Source organism: Vipera ursinii (assembly GCF_947247035.1).
Source record: "Vipera ursinii genome assembly, chromosome: Z".
In the NCBI taxonomy this organism is placed as follows: domain Eukaryota; kingdom Metazoa; phylum Chordata; class Lepidosauria; order Squamata; family Viperidae; genus Vipera; species Vipera ursinii.
In genome coordinates this window covers 94084558-94110908 of record NC_139517.1, presented here as the reverse complement: position 1 = coordinate 94110908, position 26351 = coordinate 94084558, and the positions used below count along the sequence as shown (strand labels likewise).

At 36.5% G+C, this 26351-nt stretch overlaps 1 protein-coding gene across 1 annotated transcript; it reads left to right on the top strand.

Moving 5' to 3' along the window:
• Positions 1–610: 610 nt before the first annotated feature.
• On the top strand, positions 611–19173 carry LRRC72 (leucine rich repeat containing 72; the record flags this gene model as incomplete). The annotated part of the gene is made up of 9 exons (XM_083376430.1): positions 611–724; positions 1807–1880; positions 7083–7152; positions 7769–7850; positions 9402–9515; positions 15226–15315; positions 16877–17035; positions 18176–18203; positions 19008–19173. 9 exons carry the CDS (start codon positions 611–613, stop codon positions 19171–19173), a joined length of 897 nt encoding a protein of 298 aa, XP_083232556.1.
• Positions 19174–26351: the final 7178 nt, after the last annotated feature.

The window sequence follows — 26351 nt, the reverse complement described above, 5'->3', positions numbered from 1 at the left end:
AGGGCAGATTCAACCCCAGTCGTGCATTTATGAAATCATAGCAGGGGACTTTGTAAGCATTCAGTTCAATCCCCTGCTCAGTGCAATAATTCATATTAAAGCCTCCAGATAGATGGCCATAAGGAGATCAGTAGCCTGCGGACATGTATGGTGAACCCATCCCAGTTTTTGCATTTTGGTTGTTTTTTTTTCTACATGAACCACGGGCTTCGTAAAAAATCAGTGGTTTTATAAGCCAGACCGAAGTTATGTCTAGAAGGAAAGATGTTCAAAAGGCATCCCTGCATTGCTGCTCAGTAGGAGGAACTGCCTACCTCTGCCTGATTTTGTGAGCCATCGATTAGAGATGGGCTCTTGGGCGTTTCCTACTCGCCGAGTTCAGCGCGCTTCAGAACAACCGTTTACAGCGCGGGCTGCTTGCCCGTCGCCATAGCGACCGTTCCAGGCACGTGGCACGTTTGACCCCTTTGCTCTGTGCACGAGCCGTGGACGGGAGTGACGGACAGAGCCTGGAGCAGCGGGAAAGGGACCCCAGTGCTGCCCCCAGGACGTCTTGTGTATCCCTCTTTCACCGGGCTGGGAAGCCACGCGCCCACTCTCCCAGATAAAAATGTCGAAAAAGTCCGTTGATGCCCGACAGACTTCAAAAGCCTTTCAGTGTGGTTCAGGAGGGGACAAAGAAGGATCTAGTATCAGTTTGGATGAGCACCAAATTGTTAACGAGGTGAGTCTCATCACCATCCCGCTCCTTCTAGGGCAGTTTTGCAGGGGGTCTGTCTTTAAGCCCTTTTCTCCTAGAAGGTCCTTCCCCCCCTTTCCTAAAAATAAATCGTTTTCGAATCGGAGAGAGCCTTCCAAGTCCATATATATGCCCTAAAGGTTTTGAGGAAGGAGATGTCCCTTTTAGCCTCCCTTTTAGTTTGAGTACAATCTTATTCTTATATTGGCGATTGGCACATAATGTGTTGTGTTTGGCTTGGGTTTAGATTATTGTGGGAATTGTGGATGACTTCCTGCAATGTGTACACCCAGCCAACTGCAGTTTATTCAACAGTTATGATTAAAAATATGCCTTTGAGTTCATTCAAACTCCTTTTTGAAAGTGTGCTCTTTATTTTCAGCCAGCTGTTAACCTAGGCAGCAAATCAGGTAAAGCAGAATTAAGGTGATACAGGAACCCAAGAGGTTCTATAAGATGCCAATCTAGGGAGCAATAGGAAAAAGGTGTTGCTTTGATTCTCAAAGCAGAACTTTAACTTGGGGAAAGGGGATGCTCTTTCTATTCTTCTGCAGGAGAAAAGTATATACAAAAGAAGAAATATCAGCTACAGAGCTTAAATTTGTCCTAGGAAAAGCAAATTTATTCCCTCCAGATGTCTATGGAGAGTCTCAGTCATCCAGGTCATAGTTATTCCAAAGGTGCCTTTTTCAAGAGGCAACTGGACTCTTGTTTTTTCTTGGAGATATTTCGCTTCTTATCCAAGAAGTTCTTCAGAACAGTTTCTTGATGAAGAGCAAAACATCTTCAAGGAAAAACTATGAAAGTCCTATTACCTCAAGCTGTTGTCACCTCAGTTACTTGCATGCTTTAACTATCAAACTTGGAGCAAAAGATAATGGATTCTCACAAAATGGTTGTTTTAAAGAGCATGGCCATGTAACTGCCCCTTGTATAATTTGGAATATTTTTGTAGTGTTTATCTTTATTCTATTTATTTATTTTTCACATTTTTGAACCGCTGATGTGTCTTGAGGAGGGACTCTGGTTGATGTATAATAAATTTTTCTGATACAATCTATTTTCAGATTTTAAACAAACAATTAAAAATTTGTGGCTATAGGAATGATAAAGAAGTCACAGATCTGTACCTTGGAGAAAAGTAAGTTGTTTGCACCTGTTACTATAATTAAGCTATACTATGTAAGACCAATGAATATTTCAGTAGCAGACAGAATATTTTTGGGGCTGTTTCTTAATTTATGTTTTCCATTATTTTAAATTGAAGTATGGTATCAGCTTTACTGTTTAATCTTTATTTTATTGGACCAGTGATTTAGCATGGTCTAAGTACCAGAATTTAGAAAATTTTCCAAGTTGAAGTCATAGAAATAATTGTAAATAAGAATCATTTTGCTTGCTCATCAGCAATTTTTATTACAAACTTTGTTCCATGTTAGTGATTGCCTAACTAAAATGTTCTCTCCCCCTCTCTTTCTCCCCCTCCCCCCTCCATCTCTACCCCTCTCTATTTGGAAAGAGAGGTGGAATAATAAAGATGCCTTGGGGTTGAAGCAGCCCTCTTTGAGTTATTTTGTTTCTGAGGTTATCCATGCCAGGAGACTAGAAAATTAAATCTTGTTGTTGCCACCACCCCTTCTTTATTCTGAAATTCTGAACCAATTTCCATCAGGCCTCTTGGGCAACCGGAAGAGGACTAAATGGATAATCCTCATCCCTGCCTTGGATCTGACTGAACTGCAGGAAGAGAAACCAAATAACTGTGGGAGTTGGTAGCTCAGCCAAGCTGAGGTGGATGCTAGAAGCCATCAGTCAACTCCACAATTTGCTTTAAAAAAACAACTTTATTAAAGATAACAAAGAAAGATAAGATTCTATATACATGTACAACACTCCGTTAAAAGAGACAAAATATAACCCCCGTCTCACAATTCTAGTCACAACAAAACAATCTGGAATTCCAGCCAACTCCCAAAGCCCCCCCCCCTAAAAAATGGTGCCAGCTATCAAACCTGCAGCTGCTTCCCTCCAGAACAAGTTTTAGAAAATGAAAGGGTAATGAATACAGACAAAGGGTATATTTCATTTACCTGAAATATAACAGCTATGCCAAAATACATGTTTCTAAAGGTCATTGATTTCAATTGTTTTAGGTAAATTGTGTCTAATTGCATAAGATAAGTTTGAATTTGCTTTTCATAATTTGATACATCAGCAAACTGTGATTTCTTTTTTTCTTATCTGTATTTAATCTTGATTTTCAGAAAGGAAAGGAAGAGCAGAGATATCCATTATTTCAATTAATAGTTTGTTGGATTAGAAATAATACCTCTGTATTATCTGACCTGAAGTTCTGTTTATTGGAAATAAAATTGAAAGTAGGCTTAAAAATGGCAATATTAAAAAATCAGTGGGAATAAGGAATATCATCTTAAAATATTGTGACAAATCTCAAACCATCCATCTTTAAAGAATTATAAAGACTAATTTCATTTTAAAATCACTGAGCTAAAATGTATAGATTTAAAATCATTTATCAGAGATTAAACTGCCCAGGATTGTTATTATATTACATATGTTGATTGGCTAATTAAATGTCTCTTTTATATTTTGATTTTGATTTTTTTTCCTTTGCCTTACTTTAAATGGATATGCACGTATAGAATACTTCCTTATTAGGACTGCATTTATTTAATAAAAGTTTATTGGGATGATCAATTTTTAAGTTTTTAAGATTTGATAAGATTCTTAGTTTTATAGTAAAATACTATAAAATTTAATCACAAGCAAATTGATATCCTTACCTCTACATCTGGATACTCAAGGCCCAAAGAACTTAGTTTTATTAAAATAAAGGATAAATTTAGACATTTGTGATAATGAGCATTTTTTAAAAAAAGATTGAAATGAAATTCTGCTGGGGAAAAAATAGATCCCTTGGGTTCAAGTCTTCAGATTTTTTGCCAATGATTTCAGTGAAATGTATCAAAAGTAAGTAGTTTGAGATTTGCAACCAGATTATCTAAGGAATAAGAACAGGTTGGAAGATAAATGAAAACATTTAGAAGTAAATTCATGATTTTAGAAAACAAATAAAAAGAAGAAATATTTGTATGCTTGTGTAATTTTGAATTCTGTAAATAAAATGACAGCATGAGATATTTAAAAGAAAGCGGTATTATCAATACAAAATTAGGTATCTTAGAACCAAAATGCAGTATAAAAATTGTCTCTCTTTTAGATTGGTTTGTTGAGAAGAATTAAGAATAGAATAATAGAATAATAGAATAATAACCTTATTGTCACTTTGAATGTACACTAATCAGCATACATTAAAATGAAATTTTGTTGTATACAGCTCTCAAAGGGATCCCACCTCCAATATATACTACATAAATCAAATGCATAGGTATAGTATAGGTGGTACCTTGCTCAATAGTAGTAACTGTGAGAGGGATCTCGGAGTCTTAGTAGACAATCACTTCAATATGAGCCAGCAGTGTGCTGCAGCTGCCAAAAAAGCCAACACAGTGCTAGGCTGTATTAACAGGGATAGAATCAAGATCAAGTGAAGTACTAATACCACTTTACAATGCTTTGGTAAGGCCACACCTGGAATACTGCATCCAGTTTTGGTCACCATGATGTAAAAAAGATGTCGAGACTCTAGAAAGGGTACAGAGAAGAGCAACAAAGATGATTAGGGGGCTGGAAGCTAAAACATATAGGGAACGGTTGCTGGAATTGGGTATGTGTAGTTTAATGAAGAGAAGGGTGAGGGGTGACATGATAGCAGTGTTCCAATATCTCAGGGGCTACCACAAAGAAGAGGGAGTCAAGCTATTCTCCAAAGCACCTGAAAGCAGGACAAGAAGCAACGGATGGAAACTAGTCAAGGAGAGAAGCAACCTAGAACTAAGGAGAAACTTCCTGACAGTTAGAACAATTAAACAGTGGAACAACCTGCCTCCAGAGGTGGTGAATGCTCCAACACTGGAGGTTTTTAAGAAGAGACTGGACAGCCATTTGCCTAAAATGGTATAAGGTTTCCTGCCTGAGCAGGGGGTTGGACTAGATGACCTCCAAGGTCCCTTCCAACTTTATTATTATAATATGACATAAATAAATATGCATATACCCACATATATGACACTAAGAAACAACAGTCTAGTTCGGGTTACATACATGTGCATGGCAAGAAAGACTAATCTTGTGAATTTATCAGATGGATGGCATAGGGAAGAAAGCTATTACAGAATCAGGTAGTCCTGCTAGAAATACTTAGAAACCTCCTCCCACAGAGGAACAATAGAAACAGACTGTAAAGTGGGTGTGTAGGTTCTCTAATAATGCTTTGAGCTCTACGAACATAGCACTTATAAGCAGCATCCTGAATATCAGGGAGCGAGCTTCCTATGATCTTCTCTGGTGTCCTTACCATTCTCTGTATGGACTTTCTATTTGAAGCACTGCTTCCACCAAACCATATAGTGATGCAGTTTGTTAAAATGCTTTCAATCATGCCTCTGAAAGGACAGGAGAAAGATGTGCTGTCCTCATCCAACGCAGGAAATGAAGACGCTGGTTTTCACGCTTCACTAAGGATGATGTGTGGAGAGACCAATTCAGATTGTTAGTTATCTGCCCCCTCCAGATACTTAATACTGTTGACCACCTCTACAGCTGCATCCTTGATACTGAGTGGAGTATGACTATGCCGTCTCTTTCTAAAATCTACAATTATCTCCTTTGTTTTATCAGTATTTAGAACCAGGTTACTTTTATTGCACCAATCCACCAGAGCCTTCACCTCTTCCCTATAAGCATCTTCACTGTCATCCTGGATAAACCCACCACTGCTGTGTCATCTGCATACTTCACAATATGATTCGTAGCAGATTTGGCACAGCAGTCGTGGGTCATCAGGATGAACAGTAGCGGACTCAGGACACAGCCCTGTGGGGAAACTGTACTTGAGATGGAATCGGAAACTTTCTTTCCAACTCGCACAACCTGGGGCCTATCAAGGAAATCAAGTATCCAATTACATAAATGAGTATTAAAACCTAATAGGCCCAATTTGTTCACCAGATGCTGAGGGATGATTGTGTTGAATGTTCAACTAAAATCCACAAGCAGCGTTCGCACATAAGTATTCTTCCCCTCCAGGTGTGCCAAGCTAAGTTGAAGCACACAAGAAAGTGCATCTTCTACAGAGTAGTTCTTCCGATAGGTAAACTGTAATGAGTCAAATGTAGGGGGAAGTTATGAAACCATGTAGTCCTTTACCAATCTCTCAAAACACTTAATCACAATTGAAGTGAATGAAGTAAGTGAAGCCCATTAAGCGTATTTGCCATTTTTATGGACAAAGTCTCACAGTAATGTTAAGCTTTAAGCTTATCTTGCAAAATCATAATCTGTAGGCTAAACCATAACTGGTTAATCTTACAATGCTCCAACCTATAGCTGCACTCATGAAAGAAAAAATAAAGAAAATAAATTATTATTTAGGGGCATTGTGACACCAATGTGTGAAGGACACATTTGTTACCATATATTCTAGATATTATTTATTTTATTTATTTTAATTCCATTTATATCCCGCCCTTCTCCGAAGACTCAGGGCGGCTTACAAGCTTGCCGACAAAGCTTTTCCTTTTCTACCACAGAGTTGTTTTAGTTTATGACAAAATATAAGTCATATTTGAAACTGCATATGGTGTAGTTTTTGGTTTTAGATTCATTTTTTAAAAATAAATCTGAAGTCATGTTTTTTGTTTCCATTAAAATAAGTTAAAGGGATTCAAGATGGATATGGAAAAGCTGATGTGAATCCAAATCAGGCTAGTGATGAATTTTCTAGTGTCTTCTCTGTATCCTTTGCATCATATCTACTATCTGTAGTTGTTAATATAGGTGGTCCTTAGTTAACAACCATTCAATCAGCTATCATTCAAATGTTTGGTAGAGTTGAATGACCAGTACTTACAACTAGTCCTTGAAGTTCTGGCTGCTGCAGAACTCCTGCAATCACATGGTCACATTTGTGATCTACCCTGCTACCTTTCCACAACCAAAGTTAAGAGGTGTGTCAGCAGGAAGTTGTTATTATGTGTTCAATGAGAGTAACTTAGGGCTGTTCGAAGTGCTGTCGTTAAATGGCACAATCACATGATATTGTGCTTTATGACCGCATCAGCAATGGAAATTCTAGTCCCAATTATTGTAATATGAATGAGTAAGAATATTTCTGTATGTTTAATCAGTCATGAGTATTGTGTTACTGTGGTATACTATTTCACTAGTCACATCCTAATAAAGTTATTAATTTCTCTTTCAGTGGATTAAAAGATGTTCCTCATTTATCAAGGTTCCGGAAATTGAGAACTTTGTGGCTAAACCATAATAAGGTATTAAAATACAAGAATTTTTATAACTGCAATTATTTCTTATCTCTGATTATCTCAGATTATTCTTTCAAGGGGAGCACCATTGGCTGTATTTACAAATAAGCCAAAATTTCAGAATTATAATGAAAATTATAAAAGCTACAGGGACCTCCCTGAAACATAACTGTATGTATAGTGGACTATTAATTTATCATATTAAGCTACATAAATATGCATGTTTAAGAGTCTTCATAAAACTACAATATTCCATAGAATCTAGCTGTGTATAAATTCAATGGGATATTTTCTGGAATATCACAGCAATTTTCTGGCATATCACAAAATGTTTCCATGTTTGCAGATTACCTTTTGGAAAATGTCCAGACTGCAAGAATAGTGACAGAAAAGACAAATGAAATGTTCTGGATTTATCCAAAAGCGTCCAGTTCCAGAAATATAATTGTGTACATTTCTAATCTCTTTTAATTCAGCAAACTCATTAGAATAAATTTCCCAAAATACCCTATGTATGTACATTATTAAGGAATTTTTTTAAAAAAATCAACAAAGCCATTGTAAAAGTGACTATGCTATACCAATAAAATAATAATAATGCTATTCTAATTTCTTTTTTTAGATTCAGTATATAACATTCGTGAAATATAACTGTTGCTTGACAGAATTATATCTTCATAATAATGATATCAGAACTATAACAGGTACTGTTTAAACATTTCATTTTATCTGATTTTTCTGAGTAAGAAATAAGTTTAATATATGGACAGTAAAAATGTTCTCTTAAAATATGTAATGGCCATTCTTGCACTAGATAAGGACTTTTGTTCTTCTATTTATTTTCTTTTGAAAATACATATATTGTGTTGATTTTTATGCGGCAATGGTCCTTTTTATCTAATTTTCCTTACCTGTAATTGAAATGCCACAAAACAATTATTTTTTGCTTTAAAAGTATTAATTGTAATTTTAATGTATTACAATTCCAAAGTTTCTTTTAGAATGGCATATATATATTTAAAACAAAGAAAATATTTTCATAGTATGTTTCAGTAAGCTCCCCAGAGATAGATGGAATATTTAACTCAACAATAAATCTTAAATTCCAATTGTTACTTTTATATGATTGAGATTAATTTATTCATATTTTAGTTGAATTCTTATATTGACTTGGTTATATGATACTGGTACTTGTACTGCCTGAGTTTAAGTAATGTTCTCATGTAGTGAAATCTCTTTATGTGGATATTAATAAAAGAAGTTTTACATACAATAGACTATATTTCAACAGTGATTTGTATCACTTCTGTGAATGATGAAATTGCATCAACTATGTCACTTGCATAATTGCATAATCATAAATGTTGTAAATGAACACAAACATGTCAAATTTAATTGATAGTTGCTAATAACAGGCATGTTGGTCTACTATAATTTTATTAAGATTTCTGTTAAATAGCAATAACACATAACTATACTTATAACTGCTCCGTAGTGCTTTACAGCCCTTTCTAAGCGGTTTACAGAGTCAGCATATTGCCCCCAACAATCTTAGTCCTCATTTTACTGACATCTGAAGGATGGAAGGCTGAGTCAACCTTAAGCCAGTCAGGTTCAAACTCCTGGCAGTGGGCAGAGTTAGCCTGCAATAATGTTTTCTAACCATTGTGCTACCATAGCTCTCAAAATAACTGTTTTCAATAATAGTAGGCCAGCTGTTTTCCTCTTGGCATGATTTCACTTGATGGTCATAGTCAAAACATGGTCTAGGCCAGAGTCCCCCAAAATCCTATATTGCCAAAGATTGCTGGTGTTATCCCAGGGGTGGATAAATGACTGGGAATAAAAAGTGGAACAGTAAATGACTGGGAATCAGTCAACTAATGATAGAAGGTCAATTGGGGTCAATTAATCTTTTGGGGTCTTTGCCAGTTCTTCATCCTAAAGGTGAGATGGAATTTAGCAAGAGTGATATCTAGAATATGATGATCAGTTCCAGATGATTACCACTATTTTCATGTAATAAATGTTTGGAGGTGGATGAGCAATCTGAAACTTCATGAAAAAGGTGATGAAGAGTTTGGACATTACTTATCTAGATTATTGGTCCATCAAGCTTTTGCCATCCAATCAAATGCTTTCAAGAATCTTATAAAGAAAGCATGAATGTTTTAATTGTTTTATTGCCTTTCTTGCAATAGGAATTAAAGTACAAGTTGTTCCTATAGTGCCTTATTTTTTATTATCATTTTTAGGTGCCCTGAAAAATTTACACTCACTGCAGATCTTGTTGCTTCACAACAATCAGCTAAAAAAATTGGATATGACTACGAAAGAACTACAAGGACTGCGAACTTTACATACCTTAAGTAATAATATGTGTGTGTGTGTGTGTGTGTGTGTGTGTGTGTGTGTGTGTATTTCTCACATAGAATAACAGTACCAACATAAATACATTTGTTTCATAGAAGCAGCTTTGGAAAAGTGAATGGGATACTATACTTCAATTTTTTTAAATAGGTTCTTTTGTTGAGAAACATTTTTTGTAATTCAGCACACCTGTGTACTTTTTAATTAATGTGTGTGTGTGTGTGTTCTTTTACTATATTGGGCAGAGCAAGGGACAGATGAAAATGCCTGAGTCTGAAACTTCATATTAAGATAACAAGACAGTACTGGCGCCACTAAATTCTGCTGTATGAAATTGCCTGCAGGGAAGTAGGATTATAAACTGTTAACCTTAAAGTGAGTGTGTAGGCAATCTTTCTCTCCCCCCCCCAAGGAATGCACTCATGCATCCTGCTAGGCTTTTAGAATTCTAAGAAGTAAGGATTCCTTGGTAAAGTAATTATTAAAGGTGTTTAATAAAATCCAAATGATTACTAGCATACCGAACATTTCACAGGAACATATCTGAATCACTCTAAAGTTAAAAAGATGATTAATGATTGTCATATTATCCCAGCTACTATGGAAGATATAGCCACCACGTTTTGAAAATACCAGCTATTGAAAGGGGAGAAAGTTTATGATGGTTATGGACATTTCCAGAATAACTGTGTTGAGATTGGTTTAGAAGCATGAACACTTTTCTTAGATAAGAATATTTATTTAAGATAATTTAAGTAGATCAATAAGAGTCAGTTCATTATAGTGGTAAAAGGCACCAGGCTAGAAACCAGGGAACTGAAGAGTTCTACTGCTGCAGGACACTATTGGATGACTTTTGGCCAGTTGCTCTCCTAGCCCTAAGAAAGTAGCAATGACAACCTGCTTGTCAAAATCATGCCAAGAAAGCTATATAAATTCAGGCAATTGCCAGGAGTTAAGACTGACTTGAAGAACAATACATAAAAGGCCATTATGCCATCTATTTTAAAAACAAACAAACAGACAAGCCCAGAATACTACACAATTTTAAAGACATTATTTAGAATTCTTTCAAATTGACAGTCCAGTAACCAATGTTATCCAGTGAATATAGACGGAATTATTTTTATTTTGCAAAAAAGTATTAATTATAATGTTCAGCAAAACTACTCATTTATTACATTAAATCTTGATATATTTGTGTAATTTATTAAATTACACAAAAGATTACACACGATAGCATACTCTACAAATAATTAAAATGAAAATCCATACTATGATAGGAAAAATGTTTTGGTTAATATTGACATAATTTCTAAGTTACAAAAATAGTGTAAATATGTGTTCTTTCTACTGCTGCCATCTAGTGGTTCTTTAAGTGCAATTAATTAGATTTCCTTTTTATGAAAAAGAAATCATGTCTAAAACAGACTTTAGAATTCCTTGGAAAAAACAAACCTCATTATCCATTATATGTTGTTTGTTGTTGTTAGCTGTGAAGTCGTGACCAACCCATCGCAGCCCTATGGACAATGTTCCTCCAGGCCTTCCTGTCCTCTACCATCTTCTGGAGTCCATTTAAGCTCACGCCTATTGCTTCAGTGACTCCATCCAGCCACCTCATTCTCTGTCATCCCATTCTTCTCTTGCCCTCAATCTTACCCAGCATTAAGCTCTTCTCCAGTGAGTCCTTCCTTCTCATTAGGTGGCCAAAGTATTTGAGTTTTAGCTTCAGGATCTGGCCTTCTAAAGAGCAGTCAGGGTTGATCTCCTCTAGGACTGACCAGTTTGATCGCCTTGCAGTCCAAGGGACTCACAGGACTCTTCTCCAGCACCAGAGTTCAAAGGCCTCAATTCTTCGGCGCTCAGCCTTTTTTATGGTCCAGCTTTCACTGCTATACTTTGCAACTGGGAAGACCATAGCCTTGACTGTATGCACTTTTGTTGACAGGGTGATGTCTCTGCTTTTTAGTGTGCTGTCTAGATTTGTCATGGCTTTCCTCCCGAGGAGCAAGCATCTTTTAATTTCTTGGATACAGTCCCCATCTGCAGTGATCTTGGAGCCCAGGAAAATAAAATCTGTCACTACCTCCATTTCTTCCCCATCTATTTGCCAGGAATTGAGAGGGTCAGATGCCATGATCTTGGTTTTCTTAATGTTAAGTTTCAACCCAACTTTTGCACTCTCCTTCACCCGCAACAAGAGGCTCTTTAGTTCCTCTTCACTTTCTGCCATTAGAGTGGTATCATCTGCATATCTTAGGCTGTTGATATTTCTTCCGGCAATCTTAATTCCAGCTTTTGATTCATCTAGCCCTGGCTTTCTCATGATGTGCTCTGCATATAAGTTAAATAGGCAGGGCGACAGTATACAGCCTTGCCGGACTCCTTTCCCAATTTTGAACCAATCAGTGGTTCCGTGTCCAGTTCTCACTGTTGCTTCTTGGCCCACATATAGGTTTCTCAAGAGACAAATAAGATGGTCTGGTATGTCCATCTCTTTAAGAACTTGCCACATCAAAGGCTTTAGCATAGTCAATGAAGCAGAAGTAGATGTTTTTCTGGAACTCTCTAGCTTTCTCCATGATCCAGCGTATGTTGGCAATTTGATCTCTAGTTCCTCTGCCTCTTCGAAATCCTGCCTGTACTTCTGGTAGTTGAGTTTTCCAAATTTGCTGGCAAATTGAGTGTAGCACTTTTACTGCATCATCTTTTAAGATTTTGAATAGCTCAGCTGGAATACTGTCACCTCCACTAGCTTTGTTGTTGCTCAGCTTTTCTAAGGCCCTTGCCGGACTCCTTTCCCAATTTTGAACCAATCAGTGGTTCTGTGTCCAGTTCTCACTGTTGCTTCTTGGCCCAAATTTAGGTTTCTCAAGAGACAAATAAGATGGTCTGGTACACCCATCTCTTTAAGAACTTGCCACAGTTTTTTATGATCCACACAATCAAAGGCTTTAGCATAGTCAATGAAGCAGAAGTAGATGTTTTTCTGGAACTCTCTAGCTTTCTCCATGATCTAGCGTATGTTGGCAATTTGATCTCTAGTTCCTCTTTATATAAACAAAGAGATCTAAAACTTAACTTAATTCTTGGGAAGCAAGATTGTATTTAGAAGACACAAATGTAGCTCCTATCCGATACACTATGATATAAAAGGGAGGGTGGTAATACACAATCAGGATATAGAGATTCTCTTGAGCTTGTCTACTTCATCAACTTTGTAAGCCTGGATGTAACATGTATTGAATACATGTTATTTTACTGAAATATGATGATGATCTTAATAAGTCATCTTTCAAATAAGTCATTTTTTAGGCTTTTAAACTGCCAGAGGCGGCTGGGAAAAGCTACAATACTGTGAGTTAAAGTGGGTAAGGAGCATAGTAGCTAAGCCCTTGCTGATTGGACCCTCTTTGCTTTTAAACTGCCAGAGGCTGCTGGGAAAAGCTACAGTACTGTGAGTTAAGGTGGGTGAGGAGCATAGTAGCTAAGCCCTTGCTGATTGGACCCTCTTTGCTTTTAAAATGCCAGAGGCTGCTGGGAAAAGCTACAATACTATGAGTTAAGGTGAGTGAGGAGCATAGTAGTGGCCCGCATGCCTAACGGCACGCGAATCACATAACTAAAAATAAAAAATAGTGGTGGTACATTCAGGGCAAGTGTATCTGAGATTCCTTTCATCTCAGCATGTCTGGCTTAGTTCAGTGCAACACTTATTTTGCAGCTGTCTTTCGCAGCACTCTTTTCAAACTAGGAAAATGTCCTATCTGTACTGTTATGTCGTAGCCGCCGTGTGGACACAATGAAGAGACTAGGTACATGACTGTTCCGTTTATTGATTACATAATGGAAGCCGTGGTCCTTCCCTTGTCAACCCCTTATAAACTACTGATGCCCCACCAGCTAACCAACCCGATTACTCCATTTTCCCACCGGTCAGGTAACACCCAACCTGGTGTCGAATATTTCCCGCCAGACAGGTTTACCTATCACATCACCTGGGTGATGTCAGTGATGTTAGGTTGGCTCTGCCAGTCAAGCATCCTACATACACAACACCCCTTCCCCCCACGAGAGCAATTATTATCCAGTCACAACACCAACAATCACCTCCAGTTATGGTCTCACATAATCCTTAAGATAGGCCGGAGTTTTGTGAGTTCTGACAGGGTACCTTCCTGACGGCTTTCCGGCCTCTGTATTAGCTGGCTTACTGTCTACAACATTCTTTTCATGCGAGGACTCTTTTCCCACTGACTATTCTACAGTCCCTGTGTGGTCTGTGGCAGATTCCTGATTAGGCCGTCTGGCTGTGACTGCTTTGCTGCCAACTTCAGTTGTTTCTTGCCTAAAATGAGGTGCAGTTACGTTTGGTACAGAGAAGGCCGCCGTCGGTACTGGTGGTTGTAGACCCACCGCCAAGTCCATTTGTGGTTCACTGATTGGCCTTTCTTCCATCTCTGAGCGAACCACTTGTTGTTGAGATTGTTGAAGTTGCAGACTCTCAGGTACCCGCTTCCTAAGTTGATCAATATGTCTTCTGATCTGCCTTCCCCCTTCCCCCTCAACAACCACCCCTTGCATCCACTTGTTACCCAGTCCATAGTTCCTGTACCAAACTAATTCCTCCACAGACAGTTCCCTAGCTGCGTTGGGTTGTTCCGCCTCTGCGGCCACCCTGTCTGGGTGAAGTCTGTCTAATCTAGTGATAAGTCTTCTACCCCAACGCAGCTCAGCTGGGGTCTTACCTGTGGCTGTACATGGAGTTGTGTGTTGAGCCAATAAAAATTGTGCCAGTCTCTGATGCCAGTCGCCCGCTATCACTTGTCACAGTGCGTCTTTCGTTGATTTTACCATTCTCTCTGCCAATCCGTTACTGGAGGGGTGAAAGGGTGCCGATGTTGCGTGTCTAATCGAGTTGGCCCTGATAAAATCCTGAAATTCAGTAGACGTGAATTGAGGGCCATTATCAGAAACAATTACGTTGGGTAACCCATGTGTGGCAAAGAGCCCCCTCAGCACCTGTATGGTGTTTGCAGACGTCATACTTTTTACAGGCACCACCTCTAACCATCTAGAATAACTGTCCACTGTTACTAAGAATGTTTGTCCCTGGAATGGTCCCGCATAATCTATATGTACCCTAGACCGTGGGTTGTGCGTTGTCTCCCACCTATGTACAGGAGCACATGGTTGTTCAGGTCTGGATCTTTGGCACTGGTAGCAACTTGCCACTTGTTCCTCAATAGCTGGACAGCCATTTGCCTGAAATGGTATAGGATTTTCTGCCTGACCAGGGGGTTGGACTAGATGACCTCCAAGGTCTCTTCCAATTTACTTATTATTATTATCTAGGAAAGAGGCAGATCTATTGCAGTTGCAATTTGTCTCTGAAATGCATTAACAAGTCTATTTGCAAGGGGCAGGAAAAAAAGAATAGCACATGATGTGGAACCTGTAGATTCTTGCTTAAAGTGGTAACTTTTCCCAGTTAATCATAAGGTACATTTAAAAGATAATGAACAAAGGATGACAAAAAGCAAGGGTGGTCATATTTTCACAATGCATTTCACAGTGGGTGAGAAGGTTCAGGAAAAATATACTTTCTGAATTCAAAATAGCATATTATATTTGCAAAGTCAAAATTAGCGTGAATATTGTCAAGTTTTTGCTGAATAATTTTCTTCTGTGTTTCAACTTCTGCAGACCTGTTTAACAATCCTCTGTCACAAGAATACAGATATCGCCTATATGTAATATATCACATTCCCTCAGTAACTTTGCTTGACAGAAAAGGTAGAATTCTCTTTTTTCAAGAAGAGTGTTTTGTAAAGAATAAAAGTATTATTCTTATGGTTAAAATAATTGTATAAGGTTTAATATGCATGGATTTTATAGTTGTATATTTTATTGATGGAGCTAGCATTGGATAGTTGATGGATAAATTAGTTTTATTGACTTGCAGTAGAAATTGGGACCAGAATTTTCATTGCTAAGTGATGCAATTGTAATGAACTACCATATTGTTTAGCAACAGCAATCTCAGTAGTCCTAGCTGCTGTTGTTAACCGAATCCCATGGTTGCTTGGTGAAGTGTGTTCCTGCCAGGTTTCCTGAACAAAATCACAAACTGTCAGGCACTGCTGCTGGGTGGAGGAAGTAGCAAGAGGTACATGGGAAGGAATGCAGAGGATGAGGCAGGATGTGAAAGAGTATGAGGGCTGTGCTAGAGGCACACTGCAGGCCAAGAAGCGGAGCTAAGGAGGTGCTTGAGAGGTGCAAGTCTGAGTAGGTGCAAGGGGGTGCATGAGGTGACATGCAAGATGAGTGTGCAAAGTGGTGTGGAAGAAGGATGTGAGGGTGTATGAGAATGTGGATTAGAGATTGAAGATACTATGCAAATGGGAAGGGTATATGCAAGTGTATGTGAGAGGTCCACCAAGGGTTGAGGAAGGAGTGTGCAAGGGGTGCAATAGAAGGTACTAGGTAGGAGGTGCATGAGAATGATAGCTAACGGGTTCAAGAGACATGGGTCATGGAGGTTGTATAGTAGTTCAAGGGTCACATGAGTGTTAGGGAGAGTACACTAGGGAAACTAGTGACCTTCCCTGATGGCTTCCCCTTTTAATTTCTGAAGAAGCCAATAAAGAAGATAGCAAATGGCAATCACATTATTGCAGAATGCTGCAACTGGTTGCTAACCAATCGCCAAGCACCCAGATTGTAAACAAATGACCAAGAAGGTACTATAATGACTGGCATTTCAAGGATTGGTCCTAACCACCTTAATGTTCAGGATTTTTGTAACAAACAGTCACTGAACAAATGACAGTAGGTTGCAAACTACATGTAGTCACTATTCATACCCATGATTCCTATGAATTAATCTAACTTTTTTTTGCAGCCAGTCAAGCTTGCAGCCATCAAAACATCATATTGTAGCAAATTCTGAAGTTTAATTATGTGTTATAAAAATGATCTTTTTTGTTCTGATTTTTCCAATTTCATTTATTCAGTTTCATTGATTGACATCTGGCTATAATATTTTGAAAGGGAAAATAGCTATTATCCATTTTATTCACACCATAAATTTCAAAACTTCTCAATTTTATAGATCAACCACCAATAATACCTTTGGAAGCAAGGTTTCAAAATGCCTCTAAAAGGGCAATTGGCACTGAAATTTTCAGTGAATATTCTAAAGAAAGGATGGAAGGACATAAAGGAGTCTCTGGAATATTTTGTGGAATGTGATAAGTCTCTTAAAAAATAAATAAAAGCCAAAGAGACTTGAGCATGTAATGAAAAGTATTTAAATAGTTTAATGATCTGACAAAACTTTTTTTATTTTCCCCAGAAATAACTAGAAAAGAAAGAGAATCAGCTCTGCATATCTACAATCATGAGAAGACTCTTGTCCTTCAGTCCATAGGATTTGGGAAGAGAGTAGATATACCTTTGTTGCCAAAGGCAGCATTCAGGCTGGCACCCACAAAAGCGTTGCGCTTGCCTCCAGGTATTTCAACAATAATTTACTAAAATAGAATAGATTTTGCATTCTTGTTGGAGGCACCAAGGTTTGAAAGGATTAGCTAGTGACATCACTGTTGCCTGGTGTACACCCAGTTGGGGGCTCCTTTAATATCTCCGGGAGGAGCTGGAGCAAATAACAGGAGCTCACGCAGCCCCATGGCAGCACATTTATTTTATTTATTTATTTTAATTCCATTTATATCCCGCCCTTCTCCGAAGACTCAGGGCGGCTTACAAGTTTAGCAGTAGCCTTCATTCTATGTATATGCCTACGTATTAGGGCTTTCACACACACCCCAGCGGCATTATTACAAAGTCAGCTTAATTGCCCCCAACAATCTGGGTCCTCATTTTACCTACCTCGGAAGGATGGAAGGCTGAGTCAACCTTGCCTTGAACATGAGTTTGCTGCTTGTCAGACCAGTGTCCTAATCACACGAACTACCAGGTTTCTTAACAACATAGATTATCAATCAACATTCTTTTCCTAACATGTTTAACAATTTCCAACATTATCTAAACTTTTATAATTATTATTATTTTACCTCTTCACCTCAAAAGATCTTTATTTGTAATTATATTGTACATATCAATAAAAATTATTCATAAAACATAATTGAATTATTTGATCTATTTTTAGCTTTTCTGGTTCAAAAATTAAACTATTTGAGATTTTGAACTTTGGTAAATGAAACAAAAATGTTTATTGTATGTATATATTGCATGAATATAAAGCACCTATTAAAATTAATTGTTTTGCTTCTAGAAGTTGAAAATGATTCTTGAGCAGAATAATGATTAAGTGGCAAAGGCTTTGGACTATATAAATCTCCAAATTATATAAAAAGCATGACATATAGAAATTAATCTGAATAGAAAAAAGCAATATTTCTTATGCCAGATTTACAAATTGTAAATTTGTAAAGATTTACAAATTATAAGAGTCTATCCATAACCATTTGAAATTAAAATTCAATACATTTTACTGAATAAATATTTTAGATTGATAATTTTATGTATTTATTTTTTAAAATGAATGTAATTTAAATTGATTAGTTGTTTAGTAGTATATGTCAGTTGACAAAAGGTATATACAACATTCATTTTTTAATAATTATTTTAGGTTGCAAGTTTGGAAATCACTTAGTTAAGTAAGTAGTTGAAACAATTTCTCCATATTTTAAGATTATATTGTAAATAAAAAGTTCTATTTAAAAGGACAAGTCAAGCCATAGCTCCTTAAATTGAACAGATAATTGTGCTTATATAAACATTAATACTCATTTTATAAACTTCATGAAGAGTTATGTTACATTAGAAGTTTAAACATTTCTAGATTCACCCATCTTGAATTTTAAATGATTTGCAAAAGAACATTTCAATGAAAGATATAATTGGTATGAATATATTTAGACTATTTAACTTGTATATCATGTATATTTCCCTTTTTAATTTGTATACCATTTGCATAATTATATGGTACAAAGTATACTGAGAACCAGTTTGATTTAGTGGTCAGAGCAGTAACTAGAAGTGGGGAAACTTGAGTTCTCACTCTTCCTAGATCAAGGACAAAAGCAATGGAAAACCACTTCTAAAAATGTTGCCAAGGAAAGCTCCTGGACTTGTCCAGGCAGTCAGCAGGGTCAGAGTTAGCTTAAAGACAAAAACAAACAAAATACACTGAGGGAAAAACTAATTTTGGGCAGAGCAGAGTTCAGTTTTGGGTTTGGAGCAGGTCTTGAGATTTGAGCAGAATTTGGTTGTGAGTTTGGAGCAATTTTTGAGATTACAGAGGAAGAAATAAGGGAGCCTCATTTTAGAAATGGTAGTCCCATTTTTGTGATTATTTTAAGAATATGCTTAAATTCCAATACAAGTGCCTATTTAATCATTGGTTGAATAAGAATATTGTCATTTACTAACTTTTGGGGGGGGTGGGGTTACTCTTAAAGAATACCATTTGCAAATCCAGAAGATGCTGTCTTTGTGCGGGCCATGAAGCGTGGCATGACGGAATTTTCAACTGTCGATTGGGGGAAAATGCCCACCTGTGAAGAAAAACGCCTTGGCAGCAATCCAGAGAAAAGACCAGAAAAACTGACTATTAGATTCAGATAAGAGCCTGTTTCCTACAGAAAATTATCTCTAAGAGCTTCTTTTGAATTGTATTCCTATTAAATGTTCTAAGTGTTAATTGAAGATATTTTAAGGGGGAAATATTTATTGTTTTAATATTGTATGAGGAACACTTTTTAAAATAAGTGTGATTCAAGAATTCAGTGGTCAGGGCAATAACATTACATTACTGAAATAGGTCAGCCTTGGAGTTTCAAGGTTTTTTTTTTTAAGAATTGGTATATTTTGAAATAATAGCAATTTAAATACCAATTTTTGCCACCCAACAATAACACATAAGGATTATATTACAATATATTACTTGAAATATCTTCAAATATATGCAATGACTATTGAAAATTCTCAGTCATTATTGCCTTCTATGTAAAGAAGTACTGTGGGTAGGGAAAACGGTCTGTGTGAGATTAGTTATTTCATCCCATAAGGTCTATCTTAGTATTTAAAATAAGTGTCAATATCTTTATAGGACCATTGAAGTGAGACTAAGTATAGTAGTCAAATTTCATTTGCATCCACAAGTTGTAAATAATGCAATAAGCTAAAAAAATTATCTGGCATTAATTTTTAAAGTCTGCATATATAGCTCTCTGAACATTATTGAAACCCAGGGCCAGCTGTCCCAGCTAATATATCCACCAGTGAGACAACTTAGCAACTTCTGGATAGCCTTGAATATCTGCTATAAATTAGTCACAGCCACCCAACCTAACCAGTATTCATATTCTTTTCTTTGTAACAAGCCCTAACTAAATTTTATTTTACAGATTAAACTATGGTTTTCTTTTACAAAGATTTTATATGCTGTCTTTACCATAGATACTTTTATTTTGCTAATCATAGATACTTTTATTTTGCTAATCAGATACTTTTATTTTGCTAATTTAGAATGCATCTATTATACATTCCAATTGGGCAGCAAATAAGCAGTCTATCAAATTAAAACATACTGGAATGTCTTACATAAAATTTCTCCTGTTATAATATTAACTTTTGGAAGCAAATATTCAATGTGACAATGTTTTGCATGGATTTAAAAAAATATGGAAATTAGTTAGAATACTGAACTGTTTAAGGGATTGCCCTACTTATTGCATAAAAATAGCGAGTCCAAAACAATTCAGCTTGTCTTGATTTTGGATTGCTTATAAAATACTTTGTTTTATGTATATTCCTAGTACATCTTCCCAAGTTCAATATTTTGCATTTCATACAGAAATGAGAGAAAAAGTATTATTTGCTATTTTGGAAATTAGCTGCAAATTAATATAGATAATAAAAGTAGATGCAACAGTGTTCTGAGCTCTCTAATTTTTTCCTCATAAGAAATCTTAAAAGTTGTCTGATTTATCCTTAAAAAGGTACAGGAGGTGGGAAGAAAGTATTGTTAATGAAATTTTCCTATGGTTTGTAGAGGTAGTTCGTCAAGACAGAAAGGTCACTTGACAGCTGTTGGATATTACACCAGAATCCCCAAAACCTACATATGACCCTTTTTCAAAGTTACAGCTGCTGCAGTGCTTCCCCTCCTTTCCCCTCCTTTTATCCCACTGTCCTCACACCACTTGGGCCTGCTCTTTACATGCCTGTCACATATCCCACATTTATCTTTTGAACATTTCTGGACATATTACAAAAGGACACGCTACATGTCCTTGGGCCATGCAGCGGTGATCCATATGCAACCATTTTGTTCCACCCACTTGTGGCAGGGCGAAATGGCAGCTAAGGGACAAATCGGTTTTGTTGCCTTAAAACTGCTTTCTGCATCGCTATGCAGACCTCATTAGGTAGCAAAGCAGAATGCTTTGTCCTGTGGCTGCATAGTGCATTTCCAAAAGCGGTAGCTAATTCTGGCCCAGAGGTTTCTGAATGGTGGTGCAAACTACATTGTCCCTCACGCATATGGCACTATTCTAAAAGTGGCTGCCAAATACCCAGCGGCTGAACTGCATTCTGATGGCTATAAATATCTCTGCCACTGTTCCAGCACTTTAGGAGGCCTTGAAGTTTCAAACAGCAAGTGAAGAGGGTGTTTAGTTCAGTGGCATGGGAATCAGGCCTAAGGCCCAGGGGGTCACAATGGGAGTCAAGAGCAGGGGCAGGAAGTATAGCATAGGATATCTTGGAGAACAGGGAGGCCTTGGGAAGGCCAGGGCAGACAGACCAGGGCCTATTCTAGGTCACCAAGGGTCTTCCCCACCTGAGGCACCCCATGTCTCACTTAACAACCTGACTGCATTGGGGAGAGTAGGCATGGGATATTGTTATGTGAGATGACAATGCAACATGTGACCATAATAGACAGGCTCCATTACAATTGTATCTTGAGGACCATATGTATATGTTATCAATCAGTGGTATGGACAGTGTATAACACTGCTAATTTGTTTAACTAAGATTTTAAAGGAAATTAGCAGTATTATATGCCCTGTATGACAGTGCCCAACAGAAATATTTTGAAACCTGTTTCTGGTCCTTTGCAGTGTTTTGGAGTGATATACAGAAATGGTAATTCAGTATTTACCAGGTCAGTGTTGGATTCCTAATTAATACATTTGCTTTGAAACTGGATGTTACTAAAGTATTTTATCTATATTTATATAGATATTTTAAAAGGAATTACAATTATCAGTTCATATATTTTATAAATTACTAGAAAATTTATAGCAGCCAAAACCCCTAAAATATTTTTTTAGCAAAACTGAGATTTAATATATCAAATTTTCAGCTTACCTGGTTTTCATTTCATACATTCGTGTGGAATAAATTTTTTTTCGGATTATTGCCCTGTTTTGGCTCAATTACATTGTATTACCCCTTTGAAATCTCAGCAAATTTTACAATGAAAGTATAACAACAAGGATTTTCATTTTTTAGCCTTAAAAGTAGCATATTTTGTTACTAAATAGGTAAAGGGTGAAAATTAGACCCAGAACCATAAAGAAACTAACTTGAACAATCCATATTTGAAGACAGTAGGCAATATGTCTATATGGACCAGATGCCTAGCAGCTTCAGAGGTACCTGGAATCTTATGATCCTTAAAAGAAACTGTGCTTAAAGTGAAATTAACAATTCAATTTTACATGGAATTTTCAAAAATAAAATGAAGTAGAAATTAAATGAAAACTACTATTATATACTTGAAATGTGGAATGAAGAATTGAAATACCCAATCTTGAAAATCATTAGAGCCAAGTCCAGATATTGATTTAAGAAAGAAGCGAATACATCAGAAAGTATGTTTCATGTTTATGGAATCCTCAAAGAATGTTTTTAAGAGACTGGGTATCAAATTATTTCCTTTTTTACTTTTTTTTTTATTGAATATACAGTTAAAAACACAGAAAACAGAGTGGACATGATACAGCTTTCCTGGCTTAAACAATACTATTAGTATTACCTTGTGAAAAGAAAAAGAAAAAGGTCTCTACAATATAACAAATTTACGTATAGAATCTGTGAACTCTAGTAAATATTCTTTAGATCGTATACAGTTATAGTTAAATAACTTTCTATTCTATCTTATAGAGAATACTGGTATAAAGATTTCTATGCTATCGACTTACCAATCAACATTTGTCCCAGCCTTCCTCCTTAACTCTAGCCATTTATACACTTCATTCCAAATTTCGTAATAGTCTGTTTCAGTTTTGTTCTTAAGCTCTAATGTTAACCTATCCATTTTGGCGCAGGATAATATTTTATTTATTACTTCTTCGGTGGGGGTTTCTTTTCCATTCCACTTCTGAGCATAGGCTAGTCTTGCTGCATTTAAAAAGTGCAGTACTAAATATAAAGATCCTTTACTGAATTTATCTTTGGTAATTCCTAATAAAAAAGTTTGATTTTAATTTGATATTTTGTGATTTGTGATATCTCTTCCAGCCAATTTTTTATCAGATGCCAAAATTCTTGAGCTTTTGGGCACTTCCACCACATGTGATAGTAGGTCCCTGGCAATGATTTTCTACATTTCCAACATATTGAAGAAGTTTTTTTATCCATTTTTGCTAGTCTTGGGGGTGGCAATGCTATCTGTTAAACATCTTATATAGATTTTCTTTATAGGTGGTGGCTAACGTTAGCCTCCTGTTCCTATCCCATAATAATTGCCAATTATCTAGATCGATACTATAGCCAAAATTTTTGCTCCAAATTAGCAGTGGTTTATTTGTTCTTCTAGCATGTCTTGCTCTAATAAATATTGATATATCGTTTTATCTTCTGTTTCTAATAGAATTTTATCTAATTCTGTGCGTTCTAATTTTATCCCAGGTTCTTTTTTGTCTTTTCTGTATCGTGATTGTATTTGCAGATATGCCCACCATTCCAGCTCTATGTGATCTAATAATTTTTCCCTTGTTTTCAACTCTCCACTTTCATCTAAAATTTCTTTATATGTAATTACCTTTCCTAAATTCATAAATTTTGGGTGCATAAATATCTCCAATGTTGATATCCAATTGGGAATTTTTATGTAATTATTTTTTTTTAATTTTAGTCTACACATCTAATAGTGCCTGTCTAATATAATGCTTCTGAAAATACTGGTGTGCCTTATGTTTCCCATACCACAGTATTGCATGCCACCCTGTCTGCATGTCATGGCCTTCTAATGCTAACAGTCTCCTATTCCTTAGGTATATCCATTCCTTTATCCAAGCAGATGTTGCTGCCTGATAGTATCTTTCCCAATTTGGGAGGCCGAATCCTCCTCTTTCCTTTGCATCTTGTAATAATTTGAATTTAATTCTCGGTTCCCTCCCTTGCCAAATAAATTTGTAATTTTATTTAAATTTTCAAAGAAGTTTTTGCCTAATTTAATCGGTATGCATTGAAATAGAAAAAGTAATTTAGGGAGTACATTCATCTTAATTGTCGCTATTCTCCCCATAAAAGAGAGCTGCAGGTTTTTCCATCTATCTAAATCCACTGTAATTTGGTCTATTAGTTTATCGTAGTTTTCTCTTTTAAGTGTGATGCATCTTGCCATCAGTTGAATCCCCAGATACCTTACTTTTTTAGTTATTTGGATATTATTTTTTTCTGCAAGCTCATTTTCTTGTGATTTAGTCATGTTCTTAACTAGCATTTTAGGTTTTTCTTTGTTAATCTTCAACCCTGCTACACCTCCATAGTTTTCCAAAACCTTTAATAGTCTTGTTCCGGACTCTTCCAAAATAAAGACTAAGTCATCTGCATAGGCCTGTAATTTAAATATCTCTTATTTTAGTTTCTAGGCCTTTAATCAATTTATCTTTTCGGATTATTCTTGTTAAGACTTCTAGAGAGAGTACAAATAATAATGCTGATAGTGGGCAGCCTTGTCTCGTACCTTTTTGTATTTGGAAACTTTTTGTTAATTCTCCATTTATAATTACTTTTGCTTCTTGTTTAGAATAAATTGGTTTGAACACGTTTATGAATCTTTCCCCAAATTCCATATGTTTGAGTTGGGTAAGCATGAAATCCCATTTGACGTTGTCAAATGCTTTCTACGCGTCATCAAAAATCAATGCCATTTGTTTTTCATTATGCGATTCGTAGTATTCAAATGTGTCTAATATGATCCTAACATTATGTCTTATTTGCCTTTTGGGCAGGAAACCGTTTTGGTCACTATGGATAAATTCAAGCAAGTATCTTTTCAATCTTTCTGCCATTATTATTATGAAAATCTTATAATCCGTATTTAATAAAGAAATAGGCCTATAGTTTTTAATGACAGTCAAATCGGAGTTTTCTTTAGGGATTAACGTAATGGTTGCTTCATTCCATGAATTTGGGATCTTTGCTACTTTTAATACTTCATTAAATGTATCCAGTAAAGTTGGGCTCAAAAGTTCTTGGAGATTTTTATATATTTCAGACAATAATCCATTAGGGCCGGGTGTTTTATTACTGTTTTTTAATTGTGTCTATAATTTCCTGAAGTGTTATGCCCTTATTTAATATATTTTGGAATTCTTCCAGGACCTTCGGTAGATTGGCATTTATGAGGTATTGTCAGATTCTTCCCTCACTAATCTTTTCATCGTCTATATAGAGGTTTTTATAGAATTCGTATGTCATGTGTTTTTTCCCCCTTCAGTCTGGTATATCCTCTCCCACTTCATTACATAGTTTTTTTTTTGTTTTTTTTTAATCCCATTTATATCCCGCCCTTCTCCGAAGACTCAGGGCAGCTTACAATTTAAAGCACAAATCAATGTGCTTAGCAGTAGCCTTCATTCTATGTATATGCCTGCTTATTAGGGCTTTCGCCCCCACCCAAGCGGCATTATTACAAAGTCAGCTTAATTGCCCCCAACAATCTGGGTCCATTAATCCATCTTTTATCTTTTTGGTTTTTCAATCTATAAGCCAACCATCTCCCGGGTTTATTTGCCTGTTCGAAAATTTTTTATCTGATATTTATTTTTTGTGCCAATTCTTCTTCCTGAAACTGCAAGCAGCCTTTCTGGAGCCTCAGAAAGCCTTCCCAAGGATTTGGAAAGAAGGCTTCACTGACCTGCAGCCACCTTATGGAAGATTGGTGTAGGCATGCCTTGTCAACAGCACTAGGAGAAAGAAGACAGTGAAGGTCAGCTGGGGACAGCAGAATGCACATGGCAGGGTCCATGGGGGTGCAGGATGGCTCAAAGGGCAGAGATGGTGGGATATAGGCAGGTGGAAGCTGAAGTGGTCCTAAATGTGAACAGGCTGCCAATGTTTCTATGAGGGCACTGCAATGGCTGCAAATATCATTTGTTCAGTATCATTGTAACTTTGAGCAGTCACTGAATGAATGGTCGCTGAATGAGAATTACCTATAATTTATTGCACAGGTAAAAATACTTATTTATATGCTTATATATGAATTTATTAGTCACAGTTGTAGTAAATGAGTAATTCTTCCCCCCACAAAGCCTGTATCTCTTTGAAAACATAAGCACTGCAGCCAACAGATAAATGTAGATAGCTTCTACTATATTTAAATTTGGTTATTTCTAAATAAAAAGCTGTCCTGTATAATTTGTACTTCCATTCCAATCTCAAAGAGAGAAATTGACATTGCTATTTCTGAATACTGTTAATACCAGTCTGTGCTTCTACATTTACTAAAGTATAATCTGAGTGTCTGGGATATAATGAAAGTCAGGTATAGTTCAAGAAAA